The 15,792-nt window shown below is 35.4% G+C and overlaps 1 protein-coding gene across 1 annotated transcript; it reads right to left on the reverse strand.

Moving 5' to 3' along the window:
* Positions 1-162: 162 nt before the first annotated feature.
* Positions 163-10,715, reverse strand: LOC132564026 (uncharacterized). The gene is made up of 6 exons (XM_060228779.1): positions 10,497-10,715; positions 9,666-9,691; positions 3,241-3,370; positions 2,557-3,010; positions 1,989-2,152; positions 163-1,440 (listed from the first exon to the last, which is right to left on the reverse strand). Exons 1-6 carry the CDS (start codon positions 10,713-10,715, stop codon positions 163-165), a joined length of 2,271 nt encoding a protein of 756 aa, XP_060084762.1.
* Between the last annotated feature and the right edge of the window lie 5,077 nt (positions 10,716-15,792).

The following is a 15,792-nucleotide window of genomic DNA, read 5'->3' on the forward strand; positions in this document are numbered from 1 at the left end:
CAATAATCAAATTCTGTATCACGGTCATCTATTTGTATAACCCACTTCGCTAACGTGAGTGTGATGAAGTTTTGAGTTTACAGTATTTTGTCCAGCATATGACTGGAATGGTATACATTTACACGTATATTCGTGCTTTGATAACTATGCTCAGAAAATCTTTTACCAGTTTTTGAATCCCATGTCTTTTAACCAAGCGTTTGGGTCAGAAACAGAAACTGTTGTATTGTTCTTAATGGCGTGAAGTAGTTCCAATCGCTTCTCATACCCAGCTTTCTTTTCTTGTTCTTCTGAGTCAATCACACGCATGATGAAATCCTTTTCGTTTTGTTGAATTCCTTGCAAAGTGTTGCTTGATTTAACTGTCCTTGAGATAAGAGAGATCAACTCTTCCAGCAAAGACACAAAAGCTCGTTTAATGGCCAGTAGCATCGCATCAGCTGATACATCGTCTTTTACATCAAATTTGTATTTTGCTTTGATGCCTTCGTACGTCCTGGTCACCGTCACCGTCTTTTCATCTATCCTGAATGTGTCGTTCCTGTGCACATGCCAGACACACTTTTGATGACATACTGTACAATTTCCATTCTTCATTGCTGCGCATCTAATTTTGCCGTCATTGTCGGGAATTTGACAGGGATAGTGGCACGTGGTGTGGCAGATGATGCAGTTGGTAACATGTGTTCCAGGCGCTAGAGGAATTTTCTCTTGTTGATACACTTCTTCTTCATACGTGAATGATTTCTTCAAATCAATGTCGACAGCATACGTCTTAACAGTATCTCTGTCAGCTTTTATTGTCGCAAGATCCATGAGTTTGACGTTCATATCCAAACGATTATCCTGTATCTCTGTCATTATCTTCTGTTGATCTTTTGGCTCAAGGGAGGGTGGTATAGCTGCTGTGGTCTTGAGAGGACAAGGGTTCATGGTCTGGAGATGTTGTAAAAAATCTTCGAATCCTTTAGATCGAAATTGCCACAAAGTCTCTCCCAACAAAGCATCTTCGGTATACGGAGGGAAAAGTGTTGAATTATTGAAGACGAAGTGACGGACTGTCGGAAAACCTATTGTTGAGAGGGTGGATAACACCGATGGTTCTTTTCCGTCTCCGAATGTTAGCATAGGAAGAATGTTCTCCAGCATGTTGACTCCAAATATTGACGCTATGCTATGAGATACGTCGCATAAAGCCATATCGATACTGTTCGCTTGGACAGGATTGGCCTGGACGACCAAGCAAATGGCATCTATTCTGCCATTCAGTCCCCAAGTACTTCCAGAGGATAAGAAATGTTTGAGGCGTTCGAAGAGTTCTTCATTAGTTGATCCAGGACCATCGTTTAGGCTTGGGGTGTCAATAATATTCAAAATATAGTCATTGTTATCCATGATTGGATGCAATTTGTAACACGTGATCCATTCGGTGTGTGATCGCTGAAACGAATTAATTATGAATAAGCAGTCGAATGAAATTGTGCATTATTTCTGCCATAATTTATATCGACATATGGTCATATATCTCGATACGCGTGCCGATATAGCCGTAATTTGATGAAAAAATATCCTATCATAGATTAGTGATAAACATTATGCAAAAATGTTACAGAGGTTGTTATGTGTCAGAGTTGTATGACAAGCAGCAGATGCACCATTCTTGTTTATTTGGTAACAATATTTAATAAAGAAATGTTCAGACCCATATCGAGATGTATCTCCTGATTTTAAAATTGCAGCAAGAGGATTGTACAAAACACCACATGTTAATGCGCCTTTCACTTAAAAAGATTTACCAAAGAAACACAAGTTATTATCACCTTTAAGAATTTAGAGTTAGATACGGTAGGGCCAAACAATAAATCAAACTGCATTATGCAGCTGTTTTGTCCTTTTAAATCTAAGAGACAACAGGACAAAATCAAAATTGTGTTCAAAAGAAGGTTCACTACCTTGTAATTATAAAATTTCGTTAACGTTTCAAATACCTGGTTTGGAGGAGTTCCTGTTTCATCTGTAATTTTGAATCTACAGTCGTCTTTCCATTTCACTCCGAGATTATGGTTGACAAGTCCGTTGACAAGGGTGGTTTTCCCTCCTTCGCCAGGACCAATCATCAAGATAACCTTCTCCTGAAGGCATTTCGAATCTCCTTCAAAACAAATTGTAACGTTATGAAAATCGGCTATTTTCAATTGTTCTTTTCTTAGTTGGATAAATAAGTATTATATAGAAAGGAAATGAATGCTTGAATTAGCCAGTTTAATAAATAAATGATCTGTTAAAGAAACCATAGAGCGATTCGTTTGCAAAAGGGAGATAATTGGAAGTCAATCACATAAGATTTTCCTTCCTTGCAAACAAACTAGAATAGATAGAATAAGCCATATTTTAACTGAAATCAAAGATTTTCATGACAAAGTTAAGATTCTGTTACAATATTTGAATTTACCCCGACTTTGAATGAAGCTGCTAAAATCACAAATACAACAAATTAGCTTTCCATTTTTATCAATTTTGAGTTCCTGACGTGAAACATTAATGATCAAATTTTACCCAATGTACACATGCGTATCTTTTGATCTTCGTCCCTCATTGATCTGCTCTCATCCGAGGGTAGTCTGTAAACGCTTGGTGGTCCATCATGTATTTTTTGGCAAAGCCGAAGTACAGTGTTAAGTTCGGAACATTTTGTTTTCACTTCAACACTCTTGTTGCTAAATTCGCTGGTACTACCGTCTGCATATACAGCTCTTGACATGAACTCATATCCAGTGTTTTGAGACAACCCGCTAAAGCGATGAAAAGGCCGTTTATTTTCCGTGGGAACAATTGCTTTATTCCACGAATTGTCACCAGTTTCTTTCATTCGGATCTCATAATGTGTAATATCGTCTCTCTCAACTCTGTCCCAGTTCAGGCTCAGACAGTCAATCCCGACGTCTGTTGTCCACGGCTGGCTTGGCCTGATGATAGGTTCCGGTACGGACAGGAAATATATGATATGCTTCTATAAGATTATGAAAAGAAATCATGTTTCAATACAATAATGTTAAGAAAAAAAACAGACAAACAATTGCACATGATTTTCACATTACAGATAAATTCCAGGTTCTAATTTGTTCGTAATTTTCCGAGCATTCTGTGGTTCTTATATAAAAAAAACAAGAACAGTATTAATTAATACATCAGCATATTTGATAATGGAAGCTATGAGGACATCTTTTCACCATTACTTACGCGAAGGATATGACATACACCCAGCAGATAGAGTTTGATCAAGGTCAGCTTGTCCCGAATCTGGACAGGAAGTGGAACATCATGAACCTGGTCCATGGCTAGAGTGGGTTTCGTTTTGAGTTTCTGGTACCTTTGAAAAAATACATATGTTTAGGTTTTTTTTTTCAGAAAGATACTAATTTAAAACAAAGAACAAAGAGTGAATTAAGGTTTTAACACTTTAGGTTTATAGTATGCATTACTGACGAGTTCTAGAAGGATGAGGCAGCTGTGGGTGATGCGCTATGTTTGTGCATAGGATAAACGAGTAAATAGCACCTTAAAATACACATTTAGATACAGTAGAAAAAAATACTGAACCAGAGTGTATCGTACTGTTGTGGCGTCCTTCTAGAACCCTATAATTGAACTGTGAGGAGTTATTCCCCTTAGTCAACTCGCATTAAAAAAGAGGTAGATAAGCAAGATGGGCTTGGACGTCGGGCGCAAACTCCAGGTAGCAGTACACAGTTTCTCGGTGTGGCCATGGGTGATTTTTTTGTTCATTAGATTACCCCATTATAAAGGTTTTAATTAAAAATGAAAAAAAAAAAAAAAACCGACGGTGGTGCTAGGGGCTTTAAGGAGGTGACCGATGACATAAGGGTTGCCAAAATCTAGACGGGAGTTGCAACAGCCCCCATAATTAAACAAGTTTCGTTATTTCCATATATCAGAAAAGTCAAGGAGATGTGTATGATTTTAAAATATATATTCTAAATTAGTATGAAGATGGGCTGTTTACCTGTATGTCTAACTGCAATACAGTAAGATCCTGTAGTATCTAAGCGTGGAGTATATGGGCTTATCTTCCAGAGCAATCAAAATTGTATTGGTAAATTTCATTGCCATGATCAAACAATGAAAACTTTTTTTAATTTATAACAACAGAACGGAACAAAATCAATCCAAATCAAAAGAAGATAAATTGTCACATTATTTATTTTGTAAATAATCACTTGTAGACGATTTGAAATGCAATTCTGAATGCCCTTAGCATTTATGATATACTTAGAATGACTAATAATAAAAGAAGAAATCCAAGGCAGAGTTCATAACTTGGCGAGTTAATAGACAACATGAAATAGCATTTATTTTAGAATATTTTGGCAAGAAGGCTAAATAGACCTTTGTATGAAATATCTTCCGAGACCGCTTCAAGAATTTTAAATAGATTTACTATAGAAGCAGGATTATATTGTATCAGAATCCAGGACCGAATATTTGAATTAGCAACACACTAACGACTCATGTTTTGTCATGTAGCCTTTCACTATGTTCCTATAGTTTTAAAAGATATATTATGTCAGCTGTAGGTCAAAACATCAAAGTCATTGTTGTTTGGTGTCAGGTTTTTGGCACGTCAGTTTTAGTATACTCTACGACAGTGTGATTACGATAAATCCAAGGAAGTGCTAAGGTATATAGTTATGTGTCCTACATTATTGCCTGCCATCCATCGTTGTGCTTACGATTATGTAGTAAACTGAATAGGAAAGGAATAGAATCATACCTATTTTTTTCATTTTACCTTTAAATTTCCATTGTTGTCATTGCCTAATTTGGCCAGGTGTTTGGAATAACAGTACAACAATAGATAGCTGGCAATAGACAGGCGAACTATGGCCCTCATGGCCCTTATACACTCTTACAAAATATCTTTTTTAATTTGTTTATTTTTGTATTGATTTTACACGAATGATATACTGATTGTTGGAACATCATAGTAAAAATCTCTTTAAACTTGTAATGGTAGTCGTGAACTGGTTATGTGCGGCCCAACCATGCATGTCACTTATTGCTTGTATATAGATCTTACTTCCAAACATATCCTTGTATAATACACATTTAGGAAGGTATTCGGGTTATGTTTTGTATTATCAATTTGCCTGTTGTGTCTTCAGTGCTGGTTATTGTGAAGTACGCAGAAATTTGAAAAGGAATCAACATGTCGACGAGTGGATTAAATGTCAACCGTGTAAGAAGTCAATATTGAAAAATTTCGGAAATTAAGATCTTTCTAAAGAGTGTTAAAGTAGGCCTGGTGAATAAAACTAAGCCAAAATACTTCATCAGTTATTTTCTATAAGCATGTCTTAACAAGCAATACGTTGTGCAGTCTTGACTTACAATGTAGGAAGGGTGTGATTACGGTTTAATAATTATATGAACGTGTTTTTGATCGAAACGGTTTTACAGACAGACCATTTAGGTTAGTATGGAATTCCTACTTCGTGTGATAATTGTTTGTCAGGAATCGGGAGCGAGCCTCGTACAGGTTTAGACAAAACTCGATTACTAACATGTTGTATGCAGACTTTGCATTTACATGTATTTTTTAGAAATTTGTATATAAACATAACGAAAAGAATTCGTAAAAATATAAGAAGAATATATATTATGATATATTCTGTTCTTACTTTAATTAATTCAAGTCCTCGGTTGGGTCCTGCAAATTACTATACTTTAAGCAGAGTTCTACCTTAGAGTTCAGCGAATGACCTTCTGTATGTCAAGCTGAAGCACAAGGAATACACATTAAAATAGTTTCCAAATTACCGAGCAGATCAACCTTTGCCTTCAACCTTACACGTTGAAATCCCATTACGTGAGCAGAAACCACCTGACCACCTGAATGCAACAGATCAGACATCGTGGAACTGACCACTGGTCAATCAATCATACTTTAATTGCCTAGACTGCTCAAACCTAGCTACATGTTGAATCAATGTCGTACGGAAAGACCACTTCACCAAAATTTAAAACAGTGGCTAGAGTAGTGATGTACCTGAGGACTGACCATTGGTCAAACCCAAACCCTTCTCCTTATTTGTAAAATGAATGAATGCCCTCAGTTTTGCTATAATGATCTGTCGGTCAGTCAAATCTCCAGTTAGTAGCTGACTGACAAAGAGGCTGTTACTTGTTTTAAATGTAAGAACTCTCTGAATCTTTAGTGAATAAGTATTTTATAGTTTTTATATCAGACTACATTAAATATCAATATCAATTGTATTGAAGTGTTAAGCAATAGTTCACTATATTTCTGATAGCTATGTTTTATATAAGATATGTGCAGTAATTTGTAATATTTATAACAGTTGTATTAAGCGCTATGCAGATATTTACAATGTTTATAATAGTTATGAATGTTGTTCAAAATCAGAATGTTTATATCATATAAGCGTTATTGGTTTTTATTATATGAATGTTGTATGTTCATATTGTGTTAATAAAAAAGTTAGTAGCTGACTGATAAAGATGCTGTTACTTTTTTAAAGGTACATAGTACCCGAGAGGAAAGCAACTTTCGTTTCAAATAAATAAATATGACTTAATTGTCAATCCAAGCTTACAGAAATTTACATGCATAACTACTTCATGTGTAATTCATATCATTTTTTTTCTATACAAGAATTATGTACATCATAAGGATAGTAAAACTATTAATGAACTGTATTTCTTAATTATAATTACCAATTATGTTTTTCAATTGATGTATATCTAGTATGCTCAAGTAATGTTATTGTTAACAATTGTATATGCGTTGATATGTAAATGACTGTTATTCTGTTTGTAAAATCTTCAGCTTGGAGGAAACAAAGGGAATAATAATAATAAAACTTACCCGGTTAGCACAATCAGTTTACTGTACAGCTTGCGTCCTGTAAACAAGTCGAGCTGGCCTGTCGACCGACTTTAAATACAAGGTTCCGTGAATTCCAAGAACTTATTAATGATACGTGCGCTAGCTCAAGCAGAGACGTATATGGCTCAAGTAAACAAATTTTCAGAAGCGCTACTTTCGTTTTGACAAAGGTTGGTTTTCATTACATTAACTAAAAATAGCTTATTATGACATATGAAACTTAAATGCTTAATATATCATTTACACTATTGTACAAGGTTCATTGACTTTAAGTTCGAACATCACTTTTACATTCAGTGTTTTTTCTTCTTTTTGTTCATAAAAAATTAACTTATGGTCCACTTGTTTGTTTAAAAATTACCAGTTGAAGAATAGCGCTGGCAGAAATAAATACGAATTGAAAACTGTCAGTTTCCTTAAATTATCCCATTTGGAATATTCCAAATAACTTCTGGATTATGCTAAGACATAAATCTATTTTAAAATCTAGCCTTTATTAATCAACTGGACTTTTATTGAGTTGTAAAAATCACGAATCTCATAAACAAAATGAAGAATGAGTCTCACAATAGTTTAATTGACAATGAACACGCATGAGTCGAATACATCGGATGAGTCGAACGTTTCGTTAGGTCCCAATTTTTTCTCCTCTTTATCTTAGTAAATTAAACACGGATGAATCGAACACTGTTGAATCGAATACTGTGGTTGTGTCGAATATATTTTGTGGTCCGTCCCTTCTAAATCGTACAAAAAATTCCATGTTTGTGTCGAACATTCAGACGCCACGTTGTCTCGGGTAAAATTTCCTGGTCGGTAACGAGTGTGATCGGTCAGGGTATCGATCCACCTAAATCTTTTGTTTATACAGGTGCACAGGTAAATATCTCATTTTTTAAACCAAGAACTATGCGATCAAACAGCCATTGAAATAAAAAATCTCATGTTTACTTTTTGCCCGTGAGTTGTTATTTCACAAAAATGTATAAGAACTAATTACAAAGTGTTGAATACAATTAGTTATCATTTTAATATTGAATTACAATTCAATCTAAATACTTCATAATCCATTCGTTTAAAAGCTCTGCGATTTCGTCAAAGTATACCAAATATCTATTCTTTTTTGCATTTGCAGATTTTTTTAAAAATTCAGCCCGTTAATATTCAGGTGAAATAAAACGTGGTAAGCAGGCTACGTCACTGTTTGTTATATAACTAATGATCAAGGTAAAGTATGTTTTTGTAATTTGTTTAATTGTCTTGATAAAAGTGCTATCACCTTGACGGGTTTTGTCCTCAATGTAGGTATTACATCTCTGTTATGTTGTTTATGTAGCATGTACCGACAGCTACTTCTCTGTACAAAACAGTAGCTTACAATTACACATGTCAAATTTGTGACATCCGTCTTTATTTGTCTACCAAACACCTGTACGTATATACATATCGATGATGTACATGGTTCACACTGCTTGTTTGAATGAGACAATCCTATTCAGTAACAAATAATGAAATCAATGAACCAGGTGAAGCTCTTTCCGGGTAGTTCGGAAAAACTCCTATCAAACAACTCTACACAAACAGACCGAGCCGTGAATAATGACATTTCAATAAAGCAGAATTACAAAGAACATTAGATAACACATCTGAAACTTTGATGGTAATCGCGCGCAAATCTCTCCATGTTACCTGTGACGGCCCTGATTATGTATACGTGTCAATCAGGCAGTACAATACCCGAGGGAATGGGCTACCTATCCGATTTTTACAGGGTTTTTACGAAAAAAATATATTAGCCAATTTAGTAGCCACTTTGTATTTTAAGTAGCCAATTAAAAATTTAAAAAAAAAGCCAATGGCTACTTTGGCTACCGACAGCGTGAGCCCAGCGTGACGTATCAGTCACTGTGGAATGTGCCATATGTTAATGCACATTGTGTCATAAACATGGAGTTCAGTGCTTCAAGCACACATGTGAAAATGTCCATGACCTCGTGATAGCAAAGTCATGAAATGTCCATGACCTCGTGATAGCAAAGTCATGAAATGTCCATGACATCGTGATAGCAAAGTCATGAAATGTCCATGACCTCGTGATAGCAAAGTCATGAAATGCTGGTGGAAACCGTTTGGAATTACTTGAAAGGAAGTCATAAAAGCAGGTGTTTCTGAAGAGTATGCGTCTTTTGCTTCACCTTCCAGGTAAATCTAGGTCAATCGAAGTTGTAATGTAACCTTCCCAAGGGAGAAAAAAAACTCGAGTCAAAATTTACATAAAATGTATATTAAATCTTTGATTTGTTGTTATGATATATACATAACTTTGTTCAACTCTAGATATGACTACATTTTCCCCCAGAAAATAAAAGCATTTTACACCGAATTAATGTTACAATTTCTCCTGATAAGTGATCATTTCCATATTGATGCCTTATTATGAATTAATATTTTGTTTTTTATTTTGTTGTACACTGCCCAGATTTACTCCAGATTTTGCCACCGACATTTGCGGTGAACACATTTAGAAAAACGGTTACTCTTAAAGCACGTTTACCGTTCCTCATCAGGCCCGCATGTATGATAGACCAAAGCAAAGAATTAAAAGAAGTGTTCTCTCAAGGTAGAGCGCCATACCCATTGCTTATTGGAAATGTCTTTAAGATGCATTTCATTGTAAAATACATCATCGTGTCGACACATTCCACACACATTGAATTTATAAATCATTTATACATACTTTTTGACAATGACGATTGGTTTTCGCTGAAATGTGAACATGAAAGGGTTAAATAATCATTATAAAAAGGAAATTCTTATCTGTTGATCGACAGTCTGGGTAGATAATTTCTTTTCCGCCATACATGATAACGCATGCGCACAAACACCGTCGACTGTAACAGAAATGGACACCCCTAGATCAGTTGCACCAACTGACGATTAATGTCACTTAATTCGTAGTTCTGAATTGACTTAGTTATCAAATAACATTTGCCACACCTATAATCATTTTTGTTCGCATTCTTGTCTTCCGTCTTGTGTTTTTCTACCTCAAATATGCCGAAGTATTGAGGGTTAAACCCCATTGTTATTAGTCTAATTCGTATTTTTACGATTCATATCAAGTGTTCATTACATTCTCATACTAAACACAGAGTTAGCACGAAAATCTGGAAATATTGATATCAATCTTCTTTGTAAAGGGGATGCTTAATATCTCGTTTAATGGCAACAAAAAATAATCGACGCTGCACAGCAGTTCCTAGATTGAGTAAGTATGATTCTCAAATTACAGATGTATCTCTCCAACTTCTTCCCTCTTTCCTCAAAGTAGTGCTCTCTTCTTGGATTTCTATGATTAATGCAATTAAAATTCGTGTTTACACTGATGCAGATGGCACTGATGCTAAGTAATTGTTAGAAGGAATGGATTTTTTTTGATAACTTGTATTTTCAGTTTTGATAAAAGATTTTCGTGTTCGTTTGTACCACGCAACTTTGCACATCAAAGTTGGATCAGTAAGCAGTTATACTTATTTATTATGAAAAATGAAAGAAATTCTGTTGTTACATGTATGTCTGGGTTGAACAACACCTTTGTGCACGCACCCAAACTCTTGTGAATGAACACTACATCCAAAAACATCAAAGGCGTGTGTGCTCCCCTCATGGGGTGGAGTTGTCTGGATGGAATAATCTGTAATTTGGAGACGACTAGCTGGCCTAATGACTGTTCCTGATGAGCTGTTTCTGAACTTCTGGTGGTGGAAGGGGGTCCTGTCTTCTGCATCCTGCCCTATCTCCAGACTGTCCTATGTGTATAAACTTTTAGATCAGGGGAAATTTTAAATCCTTGCCTAAGAGTTGATGACACTATGGCCGAATGCTGTTATGTATAATCTGGGCTTATATGGGCTCCTGGGCGGCGTTAAACGTCTACTCCTATTATGGATAACCGCAGGAGGCAATAAATGAGAAAAGGAATCAAATATCTTTGTTAAATCTGTTTTGTCATATATATATTAATTAATCTTGTATTTTCTCTCAGTTTTTGTGTAAATTGTAACTTTTGTCAAATATTAGTTAATATTGTATTTTCTCTCAGTTTTTGTGTAAATTGTAACTTTTGTCAAATATTAGTTAATATTGTATTTTCTCTCAGTTTTTGTGTAAATTGTGTTTAATTTGAGTGATATTATCTGTGTTGTTTGATACAAGGACAGTATGGCTAATGCTCAGATCAACGTTAAGTTCATTACCAACAGAAGAGGCGGACAGAACCCTTCACATAATGGATTCATCTTCAGACAGATTCGAAAGAACGGCAGCAGGACATTCTGGAGATGTTCGACCTCAGGCAGCTCAGCGTCACTCTCGACAATCGACAACATACCAGCTAACTTCGGAAGAAATCCACACATCCACGCCTCAGACCAAGCCAGTGTTGTAGCCAAACAGATCATGAACCAGATCACCAACAAATGCGTACAATCGGTCCAGCCTATTCCGTCCATCTTTGAGGAAGAGCTCAATCAACTCCGAGACATATTGTCATACATCAGTGTATCATTGTGACTTACTAAATTTTATTTATCAATTAAATATAATCTTATATGATAATCATTAAAATTATAAATAACAATTTTAAATACTAATAATTAATAACTATTTTGTAATACTTCATATACTACAAAAATGTGTTACATTTATATATGTAAAACAAAAAAAACTTTACCTATTTCCTTATCGATATGTAAGTATCCTATTTACAAGGAAAAGTTGACATTCTTAGTTGAAACAGACTATAACTTTAACATCAAAGGATTCCCTTTATAAACACAATCCTTTCAAGTTGTCAGAGCAAGCGTGTAGACTCTACCACAATGGCATTTTCGATATTGTATTGGATGAACTTTGTTTCTGGAACGAAGAAACTGCACCAAAAATCAGAAATAGCTGTAAAATCGGAGCATGTTCTAAAATTCGTCTACGATCCTGAGACACAGCAACTACAGGGACGAATGCAGGCCAGTATGAGGGACAGAAGTTAGCATGTGAACGTAAGTGAAGGGATAAATCTGCTGTTTTTATCCCCTCATTGTTGTCACATGATTTAGTTTTTTTCTGTTTATGTGCACTTCTGTTCAGCTTACATTCCCTCTACATGTTATATTGTGTGCTCACTGCTACTAAACAGCTAAACTTTTTACTAATATGTCACAGTCCCTAAAGTTGATCTTAGTAAAAAATTGATATGGAAAAATATTTCTTTTGATTTTCTCATTATTATGAGTCAAGGTCTCAAGATGATCAAGAGTTTAAGTTTCACATTTAAACTTAAATCATAACATAATAATACATAGGTTCATTTGAAAGTAACGATATAGAAAAGTCAGTCATTCTGATAATAATGCCATTTATTAACAGGAAAAACCCTTAGCTACAAAAAAAATCAATAATAGAAAATGTACCCTAATCATCATAAAAAGTGAAAATAAGGTCCATAGTTTTTCATAATTGCAATTAAGACCGGGAAACCCCCATTATAGAAGAGAATCTCCAGAATTGCGCCCAACCTTTTATAATATATAGATAATATAGCAAATGACTGTGTCTAATGGATTCCTGATGTAACCGTACCGATGATAGAAAACTCATCTGATATGATGAAGATTAGTTTGACAGAAATTTATTTTAAGGTTACGAAAACAAAGTGAGGCTGAAAATATACTAACTACAACTGATAGGTAAATAAATTCCTCATCTTGTCCTGTGAGATTGATACAGATGTTACATAATTTATTCATACTTAATTACAACTATTATTTCTAAAGTGAAAGCTAGTCAATCTACAGGCAAACTATGCCAGGACAACTGAATGTATATGCCTGTTACAAAATGGCATACAAATTCAATTTAAAAAGTGAAGTATTTAAAACATTTCATCACCACAGTACACATTATTAAGTTTACTTGAATAGTTTTAAATTATTCCTAGGGAGAGAAATGTTCAGCCATTTCAGCAATCATTGGCTCCTGAAAGTTAACTAACATTGAACACACTTGAAAATTTTTGTACTGATGTGTCTAAACTGCTGAGGTATGTGGGAAAGAATTTCAAAGTTTTTGATTCTCTCATTGACTCTCTCTACATGAATTCGCGACCTAGCAATCTTCCGGCACACTTGGACCTCCGCAGGTGTATACTGTCCTTTGTCCTTTATAAAGGTGGAATGTTCAGGAGGACACTTTGGGGTAGTAAAGGGTAAATAGTAAAGCCCTTATCTGCAAGTATCATATCTCCTGGAGATAACTGAGCAAGCATGTTGCTGTGCTCTACAATGGCAACACCAGATGTGCTGCCAGGGTACAATTTACTTACATATACTACAGCTCCATTTGGAGCAACACCTGTAACAGACTTTACAGTGTGTCGGTTTTTGTGTGAGCTGTAAGTCTGGGACTGGGCTTTCATATCAAGGCCATGGACATCTTGTGTCACTTCCGTGGCATCAATAACTAGACGACAGCTACTGAAATCCCCCAAACTAGCAGGCATAGATGCTTTACATTTAAGTACTGAAGGGATATTATTTTCCATCATACCCTGAAAAAAAAACCTCATGTAAAGTAAAGATATGTGTGGTCAGGATATTGTGTATTGTTGATTTACTCGTGCAAAAGCGCTCAGCAAGGTCAAGGAGAGGGGTATTCATCTTCAGTTTCATCAGGCACATAAGGAGCTGGTCTGATCTTGAGATGGAAATCGGGGTCCATCCATCCACATAGTTTAGAGGAAATCTTTTCAATGTTGCATCAATGATGAGAAATTTTCTCTGCCTTCAGTGATGTGTACATCAGCATCTACAGATAATGCATTTCTATGTAAAATCTTGTAAAAAAGTTTCAGGTTGTTACTTAATAGATCTTTCATTTTACACAAAGATGCAGCTCCCTTAAAATGTATCAGGTTTTATTAGAATAAACCAGTATCTTATTTCATTAAATCTTGTGAGAAAAGATTATAATATTTTATTTGATCAATTGTAAATCGGTGTCTCTTTGCCTTCAGTATTCATTAAAATAAATCAGTGTCTTATTTCATTAAACCATGTGGGATCAGATTGAAATAAGATATGTTTTGTATACCTTGCTTTCGTTATTAATGATTTGATCAAGTGTAAATGGGTGTTTCTTCGTCTTCAGATCTGTTATTTCTCTCTCAAGATCAGTAACATGTACTTGCAGTTCCTGAATTAAACCATTGATTATGTTACAGGTACCATCCTGTATAATACATTATTCAAGACATTAAAAAAATGCAAATTGAATTTTTATTAAATTACATTACTTTCATAGTGAAAATCTTTTTTGATAAACAAATCTTATTTTAGATTTTTATGTGGAAAGTTATAATGTTCTAATTAAAAGTCATTTATTTTCAATAAATAGAATGATATTTTTCCTTCGATATTTTTCACAATCTTGTATCTGCATGGCATAAAGTTTAGGAAGCTACCCTTCTGTTTTTCCAATTCTGGTATTACCACAAATAACGGGAAATAAGATATTCCATTTTGAAATTCACTTCGTGTTTATTAAGACTTACATATCACACATCGAAACATTCAAATAAATAATCTCGTTTAACATGACTACTTAAAGAATAATCCGCCTATTATTCTAATTTAACCGATACCGGGGTCGAACGCAAGACTCGTGCTGCATATGATGGAAAGTATATCTTTCTGTGTTTACCTGTTTTATAACAATTGATTTTTCACCTACAATTCTATGTTGCAGATAAATTTCCGTCCATAAATTGCTTTTTGACAATTTTAAAGAAAATAGTAATCTCGAAGTCTTCACCTAAATATTAACAGTAAAAAAGTATGGGGACAAAACGGGGTCTCCATTTACAGGTAACCTGAGTGAACGAACGAACTGTTCAATGAAATAACAACAGACCACGCCCTAAAGGTTTTTATGTCACCTGAGACAGTCTCATGATGGCCTATTGCGATCACCTTCCTCCCGCGCCGTGCGTCGTGCGTCCGTTAACAATTTAATATTTTCGACTTCTTCTCCTGGTAGCAGAAATCTTCCCAAGCCAAAGATGAAGAAAAATGATGAATTATCTAGTCCCCACTCCCAAGGGACCTGAGGGGCGGGGCAATAAATGTTGACGGGGACCGTAATAATGGATGTTAAGCACGTAAGATAATAATGTTGACGGGGTCCGTAATAAAGGACGTTAAGCCCGTTAGATAATGAATGTTGACGGGGCCCGTAATAACGGACGTTCAGCACGTTAATTAATAAACATTGACATGATTCGTCTAGGATATGAGCACCGTATGCGCAATTCAATGCCGTAGTCGTCGAGACAAAACATGCATATCTGGTAAACATTCTACTTGTTTTAGCCGCGTGATTCTTCGAGATTCTTTACATGCATGTTGATGTATGTCATGTTCAGGTTTCCTTTGCAGAATACAGTTCTCCTATAGAAAGGCGGCTGTGCCGCTTTCTCACGTCCCGTATCTTCAAACCAAATTATTTTCCTACAATGTTATTTTAATTTTGTTCTTTGGATAGATACCTCAAGATGGATGTCAGCTGTGATGATCTATAGGTAACAAATCCATTCGGACGCCGGACAGACAAAAATAATATCCCGCTCCAAAGTCATACGGACAGATGTTAGTCAGGATACTTGGTTTAAAGGCGGAAAAATAGATGAACATTACAATCGGACACCAGACCGGTGAAAGGTGAACCTTACACTCGGCCGCAGACGGACAGAAGATAATCAACATTGTGCTCGAATGCCAAACCAGGAGTAGATACATTCCACACCGTAAAAA

The sequence above is a fragment of the Ylistrum balloti genome, unplaced genomic scaffold (assembly GCF_031769215.1).
Source record: "Ylistrum balloti isolate Yb309-2 unplaced genomic scaffold, AGI_CSIRO_Ybal_v1 Utg371984, whole genome shotgun sequence".
NCBI classification, from domain to species: Eukaryota; Metazoa; Mollusca; class Bivalvia; order Pectinida; family Pectinidae; genus Ylistrum; species Ylistrum balloti.

Excerpts from the sequence above, each read along its gene's own strand:
- LOC132564026 (XM_060228779.1), bottom strand. The coding sequence starts at position 10,715 with ATGCAGAAGACAGGACCCCCTTCCACCACCAGAAGTTCAGAAACAGCT. Across the intron at positions 3,371-9,665 it reads CCAATCGTCATTGTCAAAAA|GTACCAGAAACTCAAAACGA; the intron begins GTATGTATAAAT and ends ATTTTTTCAAAG. Across the intron at positions 3,011-3,240 it reads GTGTATGTCATATCCTTCGC|AAGCATATCATATATTTCCT; the intron begins GTAAGTAATGGT and ends ATAATCTTATAG.